The sequence below is a fragment of the Mesoplodon bidens genome (assembly GCF_964165515.1).
Source record: "Mesoplodon bidens genome assembly, chromosome: 1".
NCBI classification, from domain to species: domain Eukaryota; kingdom Metazoa; phylum Chordata; class Mammalia; order Artiodactyla; family Ziphiidae; genus Mesoplodon; species Mesoplodon bidens.
The window spans coordinates 200,101,943-200,126,425 of NC_138176.1; the positions used below are offsets into that span (position 1 = coordinate 200,101,943).

Below are 24,483 nucleotides of genomic sequence, written 5' to 3' on the forward strand. Positions count from 1 at the left end.
ATTCAACGTAGTTTTGGAAGTTTTAGCCACAGCAATAAGAGAAGAAAAAGAAATAGAAGGAATCCAAATTGGAAAAGAAGAAGTAAAACTGTCACTGTTTGCAGATGACATGATACTATACATAGAGAATCCTAAAGATGCTACTAGAAAACTACTAGAGCTAATCAATGAATTTGGTAAAGTAGCAGGATACAAAATTAATGCACAGAAATCTCTTGCATTCCTATACACTAATGATGAAAAATCTGAAAGAGAAATTAAGGAAACACTCCCACTTACCATTGCAGCAAAAAGAATAAAATACCTAGGAATAAACCTACCTAAGGAGACAAAAGATCTGTATGCTGAAAACTATAAGACACTGATGAAAGAAATTAAAGATGACACAAAGAGATGGAGAGATGTACCATGTTGTTGGATTGGAAGAATCAACACTGTAAAAATGACTATACCACCCAAAGCAATCTACAGATTCAATGCAATCCCTATCAACCTACCAATGGCATTTTTCACAGAACTTGAACAAAAAATTTCACAATTTGTTTGGAAACACAAAAGACTGCGAAAAGCCAAAGCAATCTTGAGAAAGAAAAATGGAGCTGGAGGAATCAGGCTCTCTGACTTCAGACTATACTACAAAGCTACAGTAATCAAGACAGTATGATCCTGGCACAAAAACAGAAATACAGATCACTGGAACAGGATAGAAAGCCCAGAGATAAACCCACACACATATGGTCACCTTATTTTTGGTAAAGGAGGCAAGAATATACAATGGAGAAAAGCCAGCCTATTCAATAAGTGGTTCTGGGAAAACTGGAGAGCTACATGTAAAAGAATGAAATTATAACATTCCCTAACACCATACACAAAAATAAACTAAAAATGCATTAAAGACCTAAATGTAAGGCTAGACACTCTAAAACTCTTAGAGAAAAACATAGGCAGAACACTCTGTGACATAAATCACAGCAAGATCCTTTTTGACCCACCTCCTAGAGAAATGGAAATAAAAATAAAAATAAACAAATGGGACCTAATGAAACTTAAAAGCTTTTGCACAGCAAAGGAAACCATATCAAGGCAAAAAAACAACCCTCAGAATGGGAGAAAATATTCGCAAATGAAGCAACTGACAAAGGCTTAATCTCCAAAATTTACAAGCAGCTCATTCAACTCAATGTAAAAAAAACCAAACAACCCAATCCAATAATGGGCAGAAGTTCTAAATAGACATTTCTCCAAAGAAGATATACAGATTGCAACAAACACATGAAAGGATGCTCAACATCACTAAGCATTAAAGAAATGCAAATGCGAACTACACTGTGGTGTTACCTCACACCAATCAGAATGGCCATCATCAAAAAATCTACAAACAATAAATGCTGGAGAGGATGTGGAGAAAAGGGAACCTTCTTGCACTGTTGGTGGGAATGTAAATTGATACAGCCACTATGGAGAACAGTATGGTGGTTCCTTAAAAAAACTACAAATAGAACTATCATATTACCCAGCAATCCCACTACTGGGTATACCCTGAGAAAACCATAATTCCAAAAGGGTCATGTACCAAAATGTTTATTGCAGCTCTATTTACAATAGCCAGGACATGGAAGCAACATAAGTGCCCATCAAAATATGAATGGATAAAGAAGATGTGGCACATATATACAATGGAATATTACTCAGCCATAAAAAGAAACAAAATTGAGTTATTTTAGTGAGGTGGATGTACCTAGAGTCTGTCATACAGAGGGAAGTAAGTCAGAAAGAGAAAAACACATACTGTATGCTATCACATATATATGGAATCTAAAAAAAAAAAATTGTTCTGAAGAACCTAGGGGCAGGACAGGAATAAAGACGCATACTTAGAGAATGGACTTGGGGACATGGTGAGGGAGAAGGGTAACCTGGGACGAAGTGAGAGAGTGGCATGGACATATATACACTACCAAATGTAAAATAGATAGGTAGTGGGAAGCAGCCACATAGCACAGGGAGATCAGCTCAGTGCTTTGTGACCACCTAGAGGAGTGGGATAGGGAGGGTGGCAGGGAGACGCAAGAGGGAGGAGATATGGGGATATACATATACGTATAGCTGATTCATGTTGTTATAAAGCAGAAACTAACAAACCATTTTAAAGCAATTATACTGCAATAAAGATGATGAAAAAAATTTTATCAGTATTCCTTGAGGGGGTGCACCAACTACAAATAATTTAAAACTGATGCTACACTGGTTGTGGACCAGTTGTGTCAATTTATATAAAGATGGGTTATTTTGTCAGACCGAAGTAGTGAGAATACCAACAAAGATACCCTGAACTTGAAGTTTAGCCTTGACATGAAGGAGCAGTGAAACACAGCTTGTGTATCAGTCTGACAAGGAGAATACCAGCTGGCTAATTAAGTGAACCTAATTTAAACTAATGATGTAGATTCTCAGGATAATGTGCTAACGGCTAGAGGAGACTGCTGATGACACTTAAGAATACCCGATGTGTTACAATAAGCCACTTCTGCATCCAAGCAGAACCTGATTTTGCTCCACAGAAGACAAAATGAGGTCAGTTGTTTACTAGTTAATCTTTTATGCAGGAAATTATCACCTGCATGCCATTCTTACAAAAAAGTATTAATGGCAAGAAAAGTAATAAGCATTTGATGTTTAGAGCAACACCAAGGTGATGGATTTCATTAAAAATGTGTTATCTTTTATTTTTAAGCTGCACATAGAAATGATATTAATGTGTCCACTGAAAACAAATACACCCCTATGGTAAGAATTTATCATGAGGTTTGTAAAACATGTTGTCAAGAAAACATTTAAAAGTAAAATGTAACAATGTTCAAGTTTTTAAAATGTTTTGTGCTAAAATTACACACTTAATACCAATTCTCACATTCAAATATATACAAAAGAAAAAAGAAAGTCAGAAATATGATTTCATAGATAAGGTCAGTATAAAACACTAGGGATCGACTTTAATTGGACTGAAAAAGAAAACTTGAAAGAGTAAATTTAAATAGGTTTACTGTTCTTTTTTTCTCTCTTTTTTTTCTACTTTTTTTTTCTGTTGAAAAAGAAGACAATTTGATTTTGGACTTCACTGTTCCATCTCTCTGTCCACCCTATAAAAAATTCTATACTAGTTTCTATCATATTTTGGAGATGATTAAATTTTGATTATAATTATTATTCTTAGTTGCCACTGTATAATATACTTAGGCTAAAATAAAGAAACAAACAGAGGTACAGCACACAACCAGGAAGTATAACTTCATTTGGATACAAAAACGGCTGACTTGAGTTAGCCTCTGTTGAGAAAAAGTATCAGATTGAGAAAGGATTCTTTACTTTTCACAAAACTAACTTTGTACCTTGCAGGTGACTTTGAGTATACTCTGTCCTTGGATATAAATAAAGCTTTAAATCACAAATGAAGCAGTTTACCTTTATTTTTTTAAGTAGCTAGAAATATTCTTTCCTTAAATAGTTTTAAAACTTGAATTAATTGGATTATTAATTTATAAAGCATAAGTCTCAATACCTACATCTGTTAAATCTATCATTTACATGTTGTTTTTAAATTAGGAAAAACTTTGAGGGAATTTAGAATTCTAAGAGATGGCCTATTTTCAAGTATAAAAGTAGAGTCATTAGGATATTCCTAATTAACCTTTAAGCATGTACTTTCAAGCATTAAAATTCACATACTCTAAGGTCATGTTAAGACAAATATAGGGATGTGTTATTTCAGCCAACAATTAGTAGACTTATGGAATTTCATCATCTAAAGAGGCTAACAGACTGAAATTATACATGGTTACAAAAAAAAGAATTTAGACAAATTCAAAGATAGAAAACTTTAATTTTTTAAAAGCTATTTTTATGGAGTATATACGTAAAATTTTAGGTTGATATTTATAGTCAACAATAGGTCTCAGAAAATAATGTCCCTTTCAGAAAGATGGCTAGACTGAATATACCCAATATGGAAATTTTCATTTTCTAAACTAACTTGGTCTCTAAATATCTATAGAATAGATCATTGCAGAACGTCCCAAATCATTGCAGCTGCTACTTCACTCTACTTCTTTCCAGGGAGGTATTCAAACACCCCTATAATTCAAAATGTTTCTTTTTATTGACAGAAGGGCAATATTCAGTACCATCCCATACCTCCCCAGAGTTGTGTGGGCAAACCCATGACACAGTACTGCCTTTTTGATTCAAGGATTAAGTGCCCACATATTTCCTACAATAGGGAAGTCTCTGTTATGTTACTTTCCATTGTACTATTCCCCAAATGGAAGGCAGCTATAGAAAAATGAGGCAATAATGCTGATAAATGGTGGCACGAGGCAGGATGCATGAAGACAGTGTTCAGATTTGTTTTTGATAGCTGACAATCTGAGAATATGCAGAGACTGTATATAGAGTGGGTAGAAAGGGTAAAACAGGAAGTCAGCCATCAAGACAGTGAAAATACACATTTTTAAATTACTACCTCTCATCAAATTGCTTGCTAAAATGTTACTTTAAAGTTTGGAAGAACTTTCACCTCTAATTCCATCTGGGACAGAATTTTCTGTTTTAGTACTCTTAAATCAGTTCATTTGTCATAAAAGTGTTCCTTTTTGATTACTTCTTGGATTTTATGTTATTAACTTATATTTTCTCTTTAATTCGTTCTTTCTCACTACATTTCCAAATTTACTACCATGACTTTTACTTTAATACTTTCTTAGTTCCTTTTACTCTCTGCTAGCATTGTGGTTATTGTTATCTTCTTTTATTCAATTCTAATAGTATTAACCATGACTTTTGTCCTTGTTCTTTGCCAAAATTATGTTTCCTTTTAATTAGTCTTTTTTGAATAAATCAATTTTTACCTTTTATATATTCATTTCATTGTGCCTGTATCTACATATATTTTTACTTTCCTTCTTTCATTTACGGTATTGTGATTTTCTTCAGCTAAATTCTAAAATTATATAGTTAAATGTTTTGTTTTCAATCTATTATTTTTTTTCATTACAGTAACACAATTCCTTCAAAGACAGTCTTACTTGGATTCAACATGTTTAATCATGATTATCAATATTACTTGTTATTGATGTTGACATTTCAAATTTACTTTGCAGTTTTTGATAGCTTAGCACTGTGTCAGAGAATCAGTATGAAATGATTTCATTAATATTTCTTGAGGCTAAATTTATAACCCAGCGTGTGTTCATTTTCAAAAATGTTTCCTTTAGTGAATGTTATAGTCTGAAGGTTTGTGTCCCCCTAGAATTCACTTGTTGTAATCCTAACCCTCAAAGATGATGGGCATCTGGGAGGTGATTAAGTCATGATGATGGAGCCCTCATGAGTGGGATTAGTGCTTTTATAAAAAAGACCCCACAGAGATTGCTTGCCCCTTCCTCCATGTGAAGACACAGTGAGATGGCAATGGCTATGAAACAGAAAGAGGTCCCTCAGCAGGTCATGATCTTGCTGCCACCTTGATCTTGAACTTTCCACACTCAGAACCTTGAGAAACAAAATTTCTGTTGTTTATAAGCTATGCAGTGTGTTGTATTTAATTAAAGCAGGCTGAACGGTGATATGAAGTGATATTGAAAAGGTTTAGAAAGTGAAATATTTAGTAATAATGTATATTTAATTACTGCTGGATGCAAAAATTAATACATGTATCTGTTAGTTCAAGCATAGTAATAATGTTCAATTTGCATATAGTATTAATTTTGTCTGTTGACTTATCAAGAACAGAAGTATCAACTATTTCTCACTTACATCAGCTTTTTTGTTTTGCTGTTAGTATATGGCTAAATTATCTGGAACTGTCCTTAAATTTTAAATTTTATTTTTTCCTATTTTTGGGGTATATCTCATAATCTCCATATGGCTAGATTTTCATTATTTGGTCCATTACTTTTTATTATCAGCTATTCCTTTACTCCATTCTCAGTTATTATAATTATAAACATATTTGGTTTTATTCTATAATTTTGTTTAAAGCTTTTTGTCCTGATTTTTCCATTCTTACTGTTTTCTCTTTCTTAATTCTTCTTTTCCTACTGTATTTAGGATTAAGTTGTTCATTTAATTCTATTTTTTTCATAGACAAATACAGTACGTAAGACACAGTTTCTTGAAATATTAATAAACATACTTAATGTGCATAGGTAATCCATAATTACGCCCATTCTTAAATAATACAAGAAACTTTAATATATATATTTCAAATAATATCAGCCCTTTCCCTGCTTACATATTGTTGTACAATATTTAAATATTTTTTTAAACATTTTTTTTTACTATTTTAGTCCTGTGTTTTCACTTTTTAAAAATTTCAAACTTAAATTCAGGGAATATCATTATTATTGACAGTTAGTATTTTAATAGATCCTATGTTTACCAGTTTACTCGCTCTCTATACATCAAGTTGAACTGCTTAATTTTCCTTATTCCTGAAGCATATAGTTTTCAGTTTCAGTTTTGTTTAAATTTATTTTTTTGGTAAAGTCTATTTTTTTGTATCTGATACAGTAAACAAATTATATACTTTTTTCCACTGACCATATAATATCAGAGTATATTTTATTTCCACTTAGTCCTTTAATAATATTATTTCACTTTCTTTTGGTGTCCATTATAGCTATTGAGAAAATAGCTGCTGTTCTCATAGTACTTTATCTCCTATTTTTAGATCTTCCTTTTGGCTTTATGTGTGGCTGTGTCATGTTAATATATTCATGTATTGATTTATTTTCCATTTGTTTCATTGTCCTTTCTAAATCTGAGAGTTTACTGTATTATATTTTATAAGTTGTATAATAAAGAATAATACATAGTATATGTATATAATAATATATACAAATATATATACTATATATAATATATTACATATACACATATGTTATATCTATTATTATATACATATACTATGTATTACTCTTTATTATATTACAGAAAATTCTCATTCACTTTGACCGAATTACCAACATTTCCCTTTTCTTTCTATTATCTCCTACCAGAATTTATCCTTTCTACTGTTAATGTATAAATAAAGTCTGATATTTTAAAATACATTTGCTTCTCATTATTAATGGCATTTGTTCTATAAAGTCACCACAAACACTGAATTTCTGAACACTGAACCACTGCTTCCATAAGAAATGCATAGTTAGGTTCCTATCAGTTTCTGGTCACAAGATTTTCATCATCTGATCAATACATATCCTAATTTCATGAGTGTTTCTGCACAGAGAAACGTTATTTAATACATATTGTTCATTAATTAACCGTAACATTGAGGACTTCCCTGGTGGCACAGTGGTTAAGAATCCACCTTCTAATTCAGGGGAAACGGGTTCGAGGGCTGGTCCAGGAAGATCCCACATGCTGCAGAGCAACTAAGCCCGTGCACCACAACTACTGAGCCTGCACAGGCTCTAGAGCCCGCGAGCCACAACTACTGAAGCTCACGCTCCTAGAGCCCATGCTCTGCAACAAGAGAAGCCACCACAATGAGAAGCCCACGCACTGCAACAAAGAGTAGTCCCCGCTCGCCACAACAAGAGAAAACACGTGCACAGCAACAAAGACCCAACACAGCCAAAACTAAATAAGTAAACATATAAATAAATAAATAAATTTATATTAAAAAAATAAACCAGTAACATTGAACTCAGGACCATACAACGTTAGGACTCATGATTGAATGAAGCCCACCGTTAGGCACACCACGGCCTTCCTTCACAAGCGTTTCAACACGACACTTGCGGGACGTTTTAAACAGCAAAATTGTCCTTGAAAATACAATAGTAAATAGACCATGAAAAAACACTTGTTCACAGTATGAAAGCTGAACCAAAAAAGTCGGGGTGTCTCCTTGTCCAACCTGAGCTGGGAACATTTACTTCAGGTCACACATTTCTCCTCACTCTGCACAAGTCCCTGAGTGTCTGCAAAACACCATATGTATTGATTTTGTGGTTCTAAATAAATTCAAGAGAGTGAGTTTTCAATACAGTATCATCAAACAATGAGTATCAACTGTAATCGATTTTTCTGCAGCGAAAAAAAAAAAGAATAACACTAGCTCCATGCAAACAAAATGACCTCACAATTATCATGTAGCCAGACACAGACAGTGAATACTGTATATTTCCATCTCTGTAATATTCAAAATTAGGCAATACTGACTTATGGTGACAGAAAGCCACATAATGATTACCTTTGGATAGGTAATTACTAGAAGGGGTAATAAGGCATAATTATTATTTTCATAACAAGATCACATGGAAAACCCATTTGGACTGAGGCTCAATTTTCTAACTTCTAAAAATGTGTTAGATTCTTATCTGAAAATATCCACAATCATAATTATATTGTAATATTGTTTTAATATTTTAAACTTGTATAATGTCTTTTACATTCTACTATTTTATAGGCATTATAGACACTTTGAAAAATAATATAATTGATGTGATTTTTTTACCATTGCATGAATGTTTCATTATTGATATTTTCTTTTAATTTTAAACTTTACTTCATTGTCTGAAGATGGAAGTTACATGAATAATAAATGATGTTAACTTTTCTCACCTTTGAATATCTAGTAGGTAGTACATATTCAGTCAGTGTAGGTTTCTAGTTTGAACACTGAATTTAAAAACCAGCCTGATTATTCCTGAAAGAACATCTAGTAGCTAACACATGCTAACTAAAGAGTCTTAATAATCCCTGACTGAATGCCTATAATTCGCTGGCCTATGTTGCAGCTGAAATCAAAGTAAAATCAACCTGGTCAAAAATCAAGCAGTCTCAAAGACAGATACATAGGAAGCAAAATAGACAGAAAAAATATGTTCTCACAGAAGATACTGGACCATTAGATTGGATGCACAGGGAACTGTGTAACCCTGGAGGCCTTAGAATTTTCTAGTAGACAGTTATTTATCCTTCTACTCATGACTCTTCTGTTCATTCTCATATTAGAAACTGAACCACTGGACTAATTATCTATTGTAAATTTGTAACCCTGGAGATATCAGAGCTTTCTAATAGAAACACATTTGATTCTTTTATTTGTAATACCAAACATATCTTATAAAAGGCAATTAATGAATGTATACAGAATGGATAGATGGGTGGATGAATTCATGTGAAGCTGTTAAGAACTCTTAGAATGAGAGGCCCTGATTTTGAACTTCTTAACACTTTTTTTTTGGTTCTAGTCAGGAATCAACATTAGAGGGACTAACAGCTACTCCAAATTCAAACCAATATTGATGCAAAAGAAAAAAAAATCTCTGTAAATATAAGAAATGGTTAGATTCCTATGTCTGTCAGAATTTTGATAGTAAATAGCACTTCTATATTCCAGACTCTGCTACAAATGCTTTGTATGCATAAACTGGTATAATCCTTAATATAACTTTATGAGATATGTACAGTTATTATTCCATTTAACATATTATACATATCTCACAAAATTATTTAAAGTTTGTTTCCTTTGAGCTGAGAAGCCATAGATCCTAACAGGCAAAGGCTGAGATACTGGAGCCAGACTGCCCGGGCATAAATCCTGCACTGCCCCTTGATTGTTGTAAGACTGAGTTCTAGTAGACTGTCCGAGATGGACAGTCTTAGAAAGAGCAGGGCATAAAATAGGTGATGGGTCAAACCAGAATAGTTTTTCATAACCATGACCATGGCAACATGGAAAAATGACATGGCAAGGCATGTTATAGGTGTTGTCCTCTGTCATTGACCTATGCACATATTACTTGTTTTACTACTATAGTAAAACCTACTAAGTTAATATTATCCAGTAAATCTACTATTGTCTCAGCCTTTGTTAAGAATCACATGAGAAAGATATATTACTCTTACTGTGATGGTAACTAGGAATACCTTAATTGGCCTTGGACTGGGACGCTCTTTGCTTTAGACAGAATAAACAATTGTGAGGATGTTTTTTGTGTAACTGGTCATGTGGGAATTATGAGGTATTCACGGAATCTAATTGTTGAAAACAAAAGCTATTTCAATTATTTCTTTAATTCTTTAGGCTCAAGGAGCAGAATGAGAGGACAGTTTGTAGAAAATGTGTATATTTTCTAGTTATCCAAGTAATGAAACAAGTTATCAATGGCAATCAAATGGCAATGCACGAGTTACCTGGTAAAGTCTATTACATTAAGTTAAATAGTTTTCAAAGCCACTTTCAAAAGGAGGAGTCATTCATACCTGAGTAACTTTTTGAGACTGCACATCAACAAGAAGGACTCTGTCCAAAGTTGGCTGTGCTACATAAATGAACTTGTCCTTGACATTGACAGCTGTGGCCCACACACACCTCTGGACTTCATCTCCTTCAGCTTTGGGACAGACTTCATCCTGTAATTTAGAAAATAAAAATCAAATGAATATCTTAAATGATAACATGGATATAGCCATATTATGAGTAACATTAATGTTTGATGCTCTACTACTTTTAGCATCAAAAGTTTTATATATATATATATATGTTATATATTCATATGTTACATATTTATATATTTAGATTTATGTCAAATATATAAATATATAAAGAGTTAAATCAAATAAAACAGTATATAGTGCATATTTAAATTCATTAAATTTGTATAGGAATCAGTGTGAAATAACCCTTAAAATACATTTTATTAAGACTTTCAATGCTTATTTATAGTAACATATAGTCATTTCATTTGTCACTACCTATTCTTAGCTCAGTAACTGCAGAAGTACATAATAAGTCGAATGTTTCCTCCCAAATCCCCCCAATCTCAGACTTCTTTACCAGACATTATATGCCACACTAAAGTATATTTAGAGCTTCTCAAAACCTCAAGAGCTGCCCTCATAGCATATTCATGGTCTTTTTAAAAGCTACCAAATCCACTACACAAGACTGAAGGAGTCTTCTACTTTGTGGAGAACCAGAAACTTAGAAAAATGATAATAAGGTAGTTACTCGAAATGGTTATTTTATTTTCAATTTGGTATCAAGGTCAAATTTTATAAAGTCCTTTAAGCTGCCTAAGCCCTTTTCATTCTGTTCCTTTACCCTAGAACTACCTTCTGGTTAATATTGTGTAGTTTGTGCTATATGGTCATAAAGGAGGCAAAAATTATATTCTATTTCTTCCTTCCAACATTCAGTAAGTGAATGTTGAAGGGATACGTAAGCCTTTCTGATTTGTATGTGCAGACACATGGCGATTAGAAGAAATGTCATTTAGCTTGTTATTTTTGTTTCAGGTTTTTCTTTTATTCACTGGTCTGTTGGTTTTGTAATTCTCTCAATTTATTTGTAGCTAGAGAAACCACTGAGAAGAGAGATTTCTTGAACTATACATGAAATATATGTGTAAAGATAAACACTTACTTATATAATGATAATAATAAACACTGATTCCAAATATGTCACTTGTTTTATGGTTTACGCCTGATCACTGATTATCATGTCTAATTCATTGATTTGTATACTCCAGTTAGTAACTCATGAGCTCAATTAGAATACTCTCTTTAATCTCTAATTCAAACCAAAACATTTAATTTTCAGCAGATATACCATCCACAATATATATTTAATAATCATAAAACAAAATCAACCAAATTTTCATGGTCAACACCACCTAAGCATTTCTTTCAATGAAAAGATAATACTGACAGCACATAAACCACATTTGTCTTTTAGTAACTAAAATGACTACCACAATACTCTTCTGAGGCAGCACAACCATAGTAGGTGTTTTTTCTTGCTTGCATAAAACTTGGAAAATAATGCAAAACCCAGAACACTTTGGAATGATAAGCTTAGGACGTAGTTTACTGGGGTTTTTTCCCCCCAAACTTCAGATCTAATTCCAGAGGACCTGGAGGATCCACTCATTTTTAAGATCAAGTCCAGAAGTTACCAGATTCACTAAAATATCAGGGACATATAACACCAGGGAATTGTAGTGTTCTCTGAACAGTTCAAGTGTGACAGGCTTCCAGGACATAAGCAAAAAAAAACCGGAAAACTAAACATCAGGTGTATATTTCTGGTAGTTCTGGGGGGTTTGAATGAACTGCATTTCATAGAATGCACCACAATAATACTAAGATGACCACCAGTGGTGTCCATGGCACTCGTCAGCAGGCAACACAAACCTGAAGGCAGAAATCTGTCCTCAGCACATGCCCAGAACACAGTACAGTATTTTACCTTCATTCATCAATTCACTGAAACATTATTTTCTACACCAAACATTTTTCTTCAGAAGTATTGGGTTGGTCAAAAGGTTCGTTCAGTTTTTTCTGTAAGATGTCTCTAGTAGCACTTAGTTGTCTTTAACTTCATTCAAAACAATTTTGTTAGATTGACTGTGACAGCTGTCATATCAGCGTGCATTTTAAAAAAATATCAAAATTGGCGAACTTGTGTGGAGCCATTTTAATATTGAAGATGTAAGACAAAAACAACATTCTTGGTATACCATGCTTTATTATTTCAAGAAAGGTAAAAACGCAACCAAAATGCAAAAAAAAAAAGATTTGTGCAGTGTATAGAGAAGGTGCTGTGACTGAACGAACATGTCAAAAGTGATTTGTGAAGTTTCATGCTGGAGATTTCTTGCTGGACGACGCTCCACAGGTAGGTAGACCAGTTGAAGTTGATAGCAATCAAATGGAGACATTAATTGAGAACAATCAATGTTACAACACGCGGAAGATAGCCGACATACTCAAAATATCCAAGTCAAGTGTTAAAAATCATTTGCACCAACTTGGTTATGTGAATCGCTTTGATATTTGGTTTCCGCATAAGTTAAGCAAAAAAACCCTTCTTGATTGTATTTCTTCATGTGATTCTCTGCTGAAACGTAATGAAAACGTTCCATTTTTAAAACAATTTTGACTGGCAATGAAAAGTGGATACTGTACAATAATGTGGAATGGAAGAGATCTTGGGGCAAGTGAAATGAACCACCACCAACCACATCAAATGCTGCTCTTCATCCAAAGAAGGTGATGTTGTGTATATGGTGGTATTGGAAGGAAGTTCTCTATTATGAGCTCCTTCCGAAAAACCAAACAATTAATTGCAACAAGTACTGCTCCCAGTTAGACCAATGGAAAGCAGCACTCGATGAAAAGCATCCAGAATTAGTCAGCAGAAAACACATAATCTTCCATAAGGATAACACAAGACCTGATGTTTCTTTGATGACCAGGTAAAAACTGTTACAGGTTGGCTGGGAAGTTCTATTTCATCTGCCGTATTCACCAGGCATTGCACCTTTGGATTTCCATTGATTTCATTTTACAAAATTTTCTTAATGGAAAAGATTTCAATTCCCTGGAAGACTGTAAAAGACACCTACAACAGTTCTCTGCTCAAAAAGATAAAGTTTTGGGAAGATGGAATTATGAAGTTGCCTGAAAAATGGCAGAAGGTAGTGGAACAAAAGGGTGAATACGTTGTTCAATAAAGTTCTTGGTGAAAATGAAAAACGTTTTCTTTTATTTTTACTTAAAAACCAAAGGCACTTTTCGGCCAACCCAATATCTTGAACATTTTTGACAAGAACCAATTTCACGAGACTCAAACACTACCTAACATAAGTACTTGAGAGGCATGAAAAGGTGGGAAAAAGTGGGACCTAAGGTTGATGAAAGGATCTGAATATAGGAAAATTGTTTACAAATTCTTTGCCGTTGTGTAAAAGCTCCTAACAAAACCTGTCAAAATAACAGAAAGCGTGAGTAACCTGACACTAAACTGTCAGTCAAAAAACAACTGAACCAGGAGAAATTTCCACCCCTCTGTTTGCTACAAAACTGTTCAACAGTAAAATAAACTGCTCTGCTGGGAATTATTTCCTATTTGTAGGCTGTCCCTATAAGATGCCCCTGACCAGACTCACAATCATTTTTACAAAGCCATTAAAATTTCCTGACAGTCACCCTGAATTTTCTTTGCTTTGCTTCAGGCCATTATTGCTGATTATAGTCTATTAGGTCCCATTTTACAATAGCACTCCTCTTTTTTCAGATTACATAGATTAGTATTTATTTCTGTGGATAGGAATAGTAGGGGAATATTTTTCACATGCATTAGGCATTCAGTGGGATAAAAGGAAACTAAAATATACAAGAGATGCAAAAGAAGATTAAGATAATACGTACTGATGAGGAAAATTGTCAGAAATTATATCAAAGAGTATCACTCAATCATTTTTATAGAAATGTATACTGCCTTTGAGAGTTAAAGGATTAATAAGATTTTAGAGCTAATGAAGATGAGTCAATAATAAAAAGGTAATTCTAGCTTATAATTAGAATTTATTTATTTCCCTTTGGGCTACTTCCATATTTCATTATGCAGTTCCTATTTATGTATTATCTTCTTCCAAAATTTTAAAGAGATTTAAGATTAATCTCTAGTGATGATGGAAGTTTTGATTTAGCAATTAAAATAGTGTTGATGCTTCCTGATTTGCTAAACAGAAGTTATAGTTCGAGTAGATGGATATATATATATACTCATCTTCTATAGGACTTGGTCATTTTCATATATTGTACTGATGGCCTATTAAAAACACTTTTCCCTTAAATCTCCAATTTCCCATCTTTCTTTCCTCCTTTTCTTCATAGTCCACCTCTGTGCCATTCATGGTGAGTATGAATGAATTTGTCACAAGCACATCTGTTTACCTTGCATCTAACTCAACAAGTTTCTGTCATTATTCCTTCCTCGCATCCTTCTCTCTAATCATGGTTTGTCCACTATCTTTTGCCTGAAGACAGAATCTGCCAACATTTAAATTATAACTTTAGTTATGTCTCCAGGTGTGTTGGAACATGCACATGCCCTTGTAATTTAAGTAAACATTATTTGGATTCACCTGCTTTCCCTTTCAATAATCCATTTAATTCTCTTTAGACTTTCAACAAGCTGTCAAGAACCTTAATTCCATTTCTTGACCTTTCACTCTAAATTGCTCATACTTCAAACTTGCTTTCCAAATCCTGTCTCTTCCAAAACAGAGTTCTTGAAGAGTAACAGAGAGCTTCAGATCTTCATTTCTTGTTGGGGAACATTTATTGAACACTTATTATGTGAAAGATATCATGCAAAGCTCTGTTTGGAAATAAAAACATGAATTTGAGTGAATGCCTGCTCTCAAGTTGCTTATAATTTCTGCCATATTTAGCTGTTTCAGACTCTTGATTCTTCCTGGAATGTTTTTTCAGTCTTGTAAGGCGAGGATCAGCAAACCATGATCCCAGGCCAAATTCAGCGCACTGCCTATTTTGGTAAATGGCCTAGGAACTACGAACACTTTTTGGTATTTTTTAACAGTTGAAAAAAAATCAAAAGAAGAGTACTATGTTGTGATGTGTAAACATTATCTGGTATTCATGTTTCCATAAATAAAGGTTTATTGGAACACATCTACACCCATTCATTTAAATATTGTCTATCTCAATATCAAAAAAGCAAACAACTCAATTAAGAAGTGGGCAAAGGACCTGAATAGGCATTTTGAAAACATACAGATGGCCAACAGACACATGCAAAGATGCTCAACATCATTAATCATCAGGGAAGTGCAAATTAAAACTACAATGAGCCATCAAATCACACCTGCCAGAATGGCTATCTTCAAAAAGACAGCAAAAACAACTGTTGGCTAGTATGTGGAAAAAAAGAGAACCCTCATGTGGCGTTGGTGGAATTGTAAGTTGATTCAGTCACTATGGAAAATCATATGAAGCTTCCTCAGAAAATTAAAAATAGAACTACCATACAATCTAGGAATTCCACTTCTGGGTATTTTTCTGAAGGAAACAAAAATTATGTTAATTTGAAAAGATATACACACCCCTAGGTTCACTTCAGCACTAAGTGCAGAAATAAGTATACAACAAATCAGGTGACCTAAGATGTACACACCCAATTTGGGTACCACATTGTGGGTTCACCCAAGGATAGTATACAGATGCTCCTAGATACAGAGTGAACTACTGCGAATGAATGTTGCGTTAAAGGTGGAGAGAGAGAGGGTTTGATGTTTGATAAATATGTAAACATACCATTAAATCTGAAAACTCCTAGACGTATTGTCAACCTGGTTCTTTCACTGATTGGGACCGGGTCATTAACTATTGAACATAAATTGGTTTCAGTAGTTCTCATTGTTTAACTTTACTGCTTCTCTACCTATCAGGTTCCTAAGACTGGCAGGAGAGTCTGCTTTCTTGGAAGTAATTGAGAATTGGGAGGAAAGAGAACTTTTGCAAAAAGGAAAAAATAAAAAATAAACCTTACTTAAAATGTATAACTGTATTCTTTGTTGTTTTCCAACAAATGGCCTGTTCTCCAGCTAGAGCGTTCTTATCAAAATTTTATTAAAAAATCAATGATTTTCCACAGCAACTAAAGAACGCATCATGCATTTTATTAATCAAATTCTTTTTAATCTACATTTGGTAGCCATATTTCCAAAACCTATATGGCTCATCCTAATTACTATGGGTCTTACTAATTTTCTTCTTGTCTGAATTTTTGTAGCATTTATATTTGGTGCCACATAATTTGGCCTTTAATCAGGTACTATCATTACTGCCTAAAAAGTTAGCCTTTGCTATTCCTGTATTTCTACATTTTACAGACATACTGGGGAAGGTACAATATTTCCTCAGTAAATACAAGTTTAAATGTCACTTATCATAGAAAAAAAAGGACAGGGGATCAAAAAGTGTATATTTCTCAAACATGTTGTTAAACACTATTCCATGTCATCCAGAATCATTGAGAAACCGAATTCTAGAGCGTCTTCAAAATATGGCCTGTGGATAGCTGCCTGTTGGCATATTGTTCCTTACCAAGCTGAGAATAGTACAGAAATGGAAAATAACCATTTAGAAGCTTTTCTAACAATTTGCCATTGCCGTAATAGCCATGAGCATGATCAGTGGACCCATCTCCTTTAATAGGGTTTAGACAAGCTTGGGTGTGTCAGGCGTGCCTGGAGGGTTCTTTTCCACAAATGGTTTAAGAAGCTCTGATTTTGAGCTTTCTTTTCTTTTCTAGCTCTCTCTCTCTTTTAAATAGCTTTAAAATACATAAATATCGAAAACTGTTGCAATCTGAGTCTACTGAGATAAATAGAAAAGTGAATGAAACACTTGACAAAATAATGTTCACTTTAATAAATGCAATGTTCAGTTTATCATGAACCAAAGAAATGAAACAACGGTTCTTTGTACTGAACTGGAATGTTTAGATTACGATTTCCAGGATATTTTTTTGATAATCATGAAGAAATATATATATATATATATATATATATATATATATATATATATATATAAGGTTGAGCTATTTGTGAATACACTAGATATAATGTATTCCTTTAATCTTGCTTTGCAATGTAAAAAAAACCCTAGGTCTTACAATAGCACGTTAAACAGTTTAATATCCATTGTTATCTCCCTTACTGGACCATTTCTTTTAAAGGCAATGAGGTTAAGTTACTTTCGTCAATTTTTAGTCAAGATCACTGCTTATAACCCAAGTGATACAACTGCTTATTTCTACAGTTAGATATATTCAATTTATCTAATTCTATTTCCCATTTCATTTATGAAAATGTCATAAAAAATCTAGTTCATATTAGTCAAAGCATAGGTAGTCATGGAAATTTAGGGGCTGATTTGCCTTAATTTGGCCTATATAAGAAAACTGTCAAATAGTATGATTTTGATTCTAGGATATCAATGGTACAAAGACCACAGCAAATAAATTTTCATCCTTTCTTTTAACATAAGGAGAATGCATTTATATCCTCCAGTGTTATAACAAAAATGGAGCAGATAACACTATACAATCATAAACTGAGGACTGATTTCTCTTTAGCAGCAAACTATTAGAAAGATTAAAAACACAGGCTTTGAGGTCAACCAGAATTAGATGTAATCCAGTTTTACACACATATTAGCCATGTAAATACTCCTTTTAAGCTTTGTTTATGTCACTGGTATAATATCACCAATCACATAGGATTATTATGTTTGTTAAATGAAATCATGTTTGAGAAGGTCAAATGGTCAATAAATGTTACCTGTTACTTTCTTATAGAAAATTCACTATGGGATACATTTCATGAAAACTATAATAGTCTACACATTTTTCATCCAAATATATTTTTTTCAATTTCCCAAAATGTTTTGGAGGGAAGTTCACTGTGTATATTTAAGAATTTCAAAGAGTTTCTTTAAATACAGAATGATGGTTGCATTTGTGGTCAAGAGAACTTATTTTTCCCTTTATCACTTGGCAGTTCTATGATATTGAGCTAATTATTTGTCTTTTCTCATTTCCTTATCTAGAAATTGAGAGGATTAAATTAGAATTTGTCCATGGTTTCAATAAAAGAAAAAAACAAAAACAAAGCTATCTGAATTACTTCTACTCTGCTTAAACAGAAAATATTTTACCAGTTTATAGAAATATTATATTAAGTCAACACATGTTGTTGCAAATGGCAGAATTTCATTCTTTTTATGACTAATATTCCATCATAAAAAAATATAAATATACCACATCTTCTTTATCCATTCATCTGTTGATGGGCAATTGGGTTGCTTCCATATCTTAACTATTGTAAATAATGCTACAATGAACATAGAGGTTCATATGTCTTCTCAAATTAGTGTTTTCATGTTCTTTGGATAAATATCCAGAAGTGGAATTGCTGGATCATACAGTAGTTCCATTTTTAATTTTTTTGAGGAGCTTCTATATCTATTTCCACAGTGGCTGCAGCTATTTACATTCCCACCAACAGTGTAGGAAGGTTCCCTTTTCTCCATATTCTCACCGGCATTTGTTATTTGTAGACATTTTAATGATGGCCATCTTGACAGTTGTGAGGTGAATAGCCAATTTAAAAGTAAATAAATTTGTAGAGTGTTAAATTTCAAATGTCTGCAAAGCATGAGAGAAGAAAGAACTCTAGATCTTTTGTCAGTGCAGGACTGAATGATTTGTGTGTCGATTCTCCTGGTTCTTGTAAATGAGCCCGAATCCTGGCTGGGGGTTGGTCCAGGTGTCAGTGGGCACTGAGAATCCAGGGGCAGGGACTTAATGACTTTTGGAAAAGGCATAAACTTGAATAATGGCGAGACAAATTAAATATCAAGACCATAGGTTTCACATTAGGTCCAAGAACAAGTAAATAGAGTTTGGCAAAATGTCCTTTGAATTGAAAGCTAACATTAAGCACTAAAGAAATTAGACAAATATGGGGAATATCAGGAAGTGTAAATTATATGGACCCACAAGGTTCATGAAGGATCAACTCAATTAAATGGCAGTTTAGATAGTTGGAATTAAAGAATTAGTTGTGTTTAATTTCATTCCCCAACGTGTTGAAGATTTGATTTGTACAGGAGCAATGGTGATCTTTCCTAACTTTATTTAACAAAGCACAATTGGTAAGTTGGTTAGATAGGGTGAAAATTTATTATTAAAATAATCTTTTCTTATCAGATAACACATGAAGTTAAATGACCACACAAGAAAAGAAGAAGAAGAAAAAAGGTATGTAAACCTCTCCTTAAAATGTTGAAAAGCTCATCAAAATTATGACATCACTATGAACACTGATGGATATCATGGAAAGATAGAGGTTACTTCTTTCAAATATGTTCTGTACTCTAGTTTCCTTAAGTAACAATAGAGAATATTTGCTTAAATGGTCCTTTCCAGCTATTGATTAATAGTCAAAATTAAGAGGACTACTTTAAGAAGACTGTTTGGATTAATTTACCTTGACACTTCTTCATTTGAAGCATCAAGGTAAACTAATCCAAATAGATTCATTTAAAATGAGTCATGTACCACAATATTCATTGCAGCTCTATTTACAATAGCCAGGACATGGATGCAACCTAAGTGTCCATCAACAGATGAATGGATAAAGAAGATGTGGCACATTATATACAATGGAATATTATTCAGCCATAAAAAGAAACGAAATTGAGTTATTTGTAGTGAGGTGGATAGACCTAGAGTCTGTCATACAGAGTGAAGTAAGTCAGAAAGAGAAAAACAAATTCCGTATGCTAACACATATATATGGAATCTAAAAAAGAAAATGGTTATGAAGAACCTAGGAGCAGGACAGGAATAAAGATGCAGACCTACTAGAGAATGGACTTGAGGACACAAGGATTGGGGAAGGGTAAGCTGGGACGAAGTGAGAGAGGGGCATGGACTTATATACACTACCAAATGTAAAATAGATAGCTAGTGGGAAGCAGCCACATAGTACAGGGAGATTAGCTTGGTGTTTTGTGGCCACCTAGCGGGGTGGGAGGGAGATGCAAGAGGGAGGAGATATGGGGATATATGTATATGTATAGCTGATTCACTGTGTTATAAAGCAGAAACTATCACACCATTGTAAAGCAATTTTACTCCAATAAATATGTTAAAAATAAAATAAAATAAAGTGAATACTGCAAAAAAAATAATAAATAAATAAATAAAATGTATTTTAAAAGGAAGCAATTTTGTTTTGATAGATTTCACTTCTCTATGTTCTGATCATATTACTAAAGAAAATACAGATTTTGAAATAAATAATACCAATGAAACAGATTATCAGGCAGGCAAAGAAATTACTTCTACAAGATAGGATTGAAGTTAAAACTTGAAGTTTAGTTTGGGGGGACCATAAACCACATTAACAAACTGTCATTAAACCTTTAAAGGACTTTCATGTAGATTCTATTCCTTGATTCTTTGAAAGCCTTATATTAAAATAGAGTAAATTAAATTATTTCTTATTGGTATATATCCGTAGGACACAAAGGAAATAAAGATAAACTTTTAAGGAAAAGGGTCAAACAATTTGAATGACATGGAATATCAGAAACTGTAAGTTCCCCTTTCTTTCTTTAAATTCATGAGTTTTGATAAAGCACATTTTACAGATTTCTCTTTTTGGGGACATTAGTTGAGGACCAAGAGAGGTTTTATTAATTACCTTTCTAAGAATGCGTTATGTAATCTCTTGCTCTAAATGGCTTATTCTGTCTTGTAACTTTTAAAAATGTTGACATACAGCATGAATTGAGGGAATTTTATGATTGTTGCATTCTCTATATTTGTTCATTAGAGTGTAACATCACTTAGGAATTGAACTTTTTTCATGAATTGAGGGAATTTTATGTTGTTGCATTCTCTATATTTGTACATCACTTAGGAATTGAACTTTTTTCTATGCAAAATAATCTCACAATGAAGATGGCAGTGTCATTTTGATGGAGTTCTTCATCTTCTCATATTGTCCGGCAGAGGGCGCCTTACGTGGAAGGCAGGCTTAGTCGTTTTTTCAAGATTATTATGGACTGAAAAACATTCTGAAATGTGGTAGATTTATCTTCAAAAATTATAAGACTCTAGAGAGGATAATTATACGCATGTGTACTTTTAAACTGTATTGTAATTCACACATTAATTTGTTCCACATAGGAACGCCTACACTGAGAATCATTACACTTTTTCAGGTCAACATTCTTTAAAAATTATTTTAGCTTGCTTTACGTCATTAACTAGTTAATTATTATTATTGCAAATGACCTTATATTCTCTTTCTTAAAGGTATGAAGTGAGCGGATTCTGGCCAAATAATTTATACACATAAGTATTTTGCTATGTTTGTATCAATTAATATAAAAACCATAAAACACACCAATTTTAAAATCATATCTTGTAAACCTTTAGAAATAAATGTTACATAAAAATAATTTACTCCTGTTCCTATCTTCTTTATAGGTAAGAAGACAGACCAAATTTACAATTTCTTTGCCCTTTTTATTTAAAACTATATATTTATTATATTGCCTGCAGAATTACATTTTCTCTTGCCTCTTTTCACTGACAAATCTCATAGGGGTTCTGCCACACTATCCAGCTCAGAAATATCCTTGAGTAATAAAGTGAAGACAATATTGAATAAGAATTCACCAAAACTGCCTCTGTGATTTAGTTCAATGTAAATCCTTTATGTATGCAGATTATATAATCTGATATGCTATTTTTCTTTTGCATCTTTAAGCTTTCTAAATAATTTCAAAAGTAAACTATCAGACATAAGATGATATTTTGCAAAATTATATTCACAAATAACTATGCTGAAAGTTACATATTAAAGAGCGACTTTTTAAATGAAAATGATACTAGTATGTGGATTTTTAAATATGAGAAAAAAAAGGAGTTTTAATGGGCAAAAATTAACAGCTTATACAGTAATGGGATGAACAATAATTTTGAGGTTTGAGTTTTGTTTTCCTTGGGATTTTTATTATATAGTTGTATCTTAAATATAGATTTAAGAAATTTAGAAAACATATAACATCATTATATGATAAAGTATATGGAGAAATGCAAAACTGTCATTGCAAACGTTTAGCAATATTTTAAAAAAAGTTATTCAAACATTTAATAAAACAAGATAAAGGCATTAATTTACTGTATTGTTTTCCTTCCTGCACAGCCTCTCAAATTATTCAAACTGAGATTAATGACCTATCTAAATATGAAAAAGATATTAAAAAATGATAAGCCTTCAGTATTAAATTACAATTTTGACAACTATTGTTGAAATATAAAATATAACCAATGAGAAATCAAGCAAGAGGTCAGTTAAATAGAAATTTTAAGAAAGAAAAGGAAAAGAAAAATAAGGACAAAGGTTTAAATAAATCATTAAAATCATAAATCTAATCCTCAATATGATAATTACAATTAATCTTGTTACAGTAAGTTTTCAACATATTTAGAAAGAAGAAAATTTGGAAATTATCATTCTTCAGAGAGGAATATCACTAGAAAATATCTAATATTGATAATTCAAGAAATATCATTCCTGAACACATTACTTAAAGTGATTAAATGTAATTGGTTGCATGAAGTCAGACTGGGGATAGTAAGGCACAGAGTAAGAAACTACTACTTCTGTATTATTTTATTTTTACCATGCCAATCTATTACCTTGAATAAGTCAACAGGTGCTTTTTTTGTGAATAAAACTCAATCTTAGACCAGAAACTGTAGTTTAAGAGCCATAGAAGCTAGATTTATGTGATTTTTGTAAGTCTCAAGTAAAATGGTTTTATGTTTAACGATATTTGTATGAATAATTTTTATGTTAAACTCTTCAATTTTACTCTTAAGAAGTTTCTATTGAAATTCCAAATTACTATAAGTACATTTCTTTCTCAAGTACAGAAAATGTCCTCCTAGGTGTGTATAGTGAATCCTTATATTTCATTAAAAAAATGTGATAGCAAGAGATTGTTTGAGATACATACATAATTCTGGTCACATTTACCAGATAACTTGGCTGGTTCTTATTAATAATCTCTTAAAAACCTAATATGCTTTTTTAGATAAGATTACTTGGTCCAATTAATATGCTACACAACTCCATTAAGATGCTGTTGCATGATTTACATGCTCCCCGCGGCTATCCCCCTCATGTCAGCCTTGCCTACTTCAAGCGTAACAGAAGCACAATAAGAGAATTTCATGAGTGTGATTTTTAATGAAAGATTACAAAGCCCCTTTAAATCCAGGGCTTCAAAGACCAATTTCATAAATTTATTTCTTTTAAAATCAACAGCATAATCTTCTAAGAAATAGTTAGAGGTAGTTTGCATTACCCTCTTTAGGCAGCTCTTTGCAGGATATCACTGTAAGTGCAAAGGAAGCTCTTTGCAGGATATCATTGTAATGAAAGCTTAAATTTTTATCATTCTAGAACTCTTTGTAAGTTAAGCCATGTTTGAATAGAGACCCACTGAGAAAAGAATAAGTGGGGAAAAATTTCGATTACCTTTCTGAAATATACAGTGGTATTGAATTCAAAAGGTTGCTTGATGGCTTCATGGAGAAATGAATTGTCTGCATCATATAAAGCGGCTGGCGTTTTAACAATTATTTTTCTGGACAGAGTTTGGAGAAGTAGTAATTGGATTAGAAACAGAAGGAGATGCTGAAAAGGGGGTTTGGAAGTATTAACAAGGAAATTGATAAATGCCCTTAAGGCTGCACTGCTTGAGAAGAGGGCAACGTCAGCAGAGAGAGAAGTGTGGACGCAGCAGAGAGAGCTGTGTTTCCCCTTTTCTAATCTGTTTCAATTTCTTGATACCTGAGAATTCTGCACACTATGGACACAACCTCTTCTGATGTAAAACCTCCATTCTAATAGAGTACCAATCATATTGATTTATAAAGTCTAGGTAATTTTCTTATATGGAAATTCCAAGCCTAGAAAATAGACATTTTAGAGGTGATTCACATCAGAAACTATGATCCTCTGGAGTTAGCATCATTTAAGTTGCATTAAAACCAGTAACAGAATCTTT

General features: G+C 32.9%; 1 protein-coding gene across 3 annotated transcripts in view; it reads right to left on the reverse strand.

The window, feature by feature from the left end:
- FSTL5 (follistatin like 5) overlaps positions 1-24,483 on the reverse strand; it is a gene marked incomplete at both ends in the record, with an annotated part of 533,648 nt that overhangs the window by 54,584 nt on the left and 454,581 nt on the right. For all 3 annotated transcript variants that reach the window (XM_081250998.1, XM_081250997.1, XM_081250996.1), the window contains one exon: positions 10,276-10,425. In XM_081250998.1, coding sequence (XP_081107124.1) covers positions 10,276-10,425 — 150 coding nt within the window. The remainder of the gene's footprint in view (positions 1-10,275; positions 10,426-24,483) is intronic.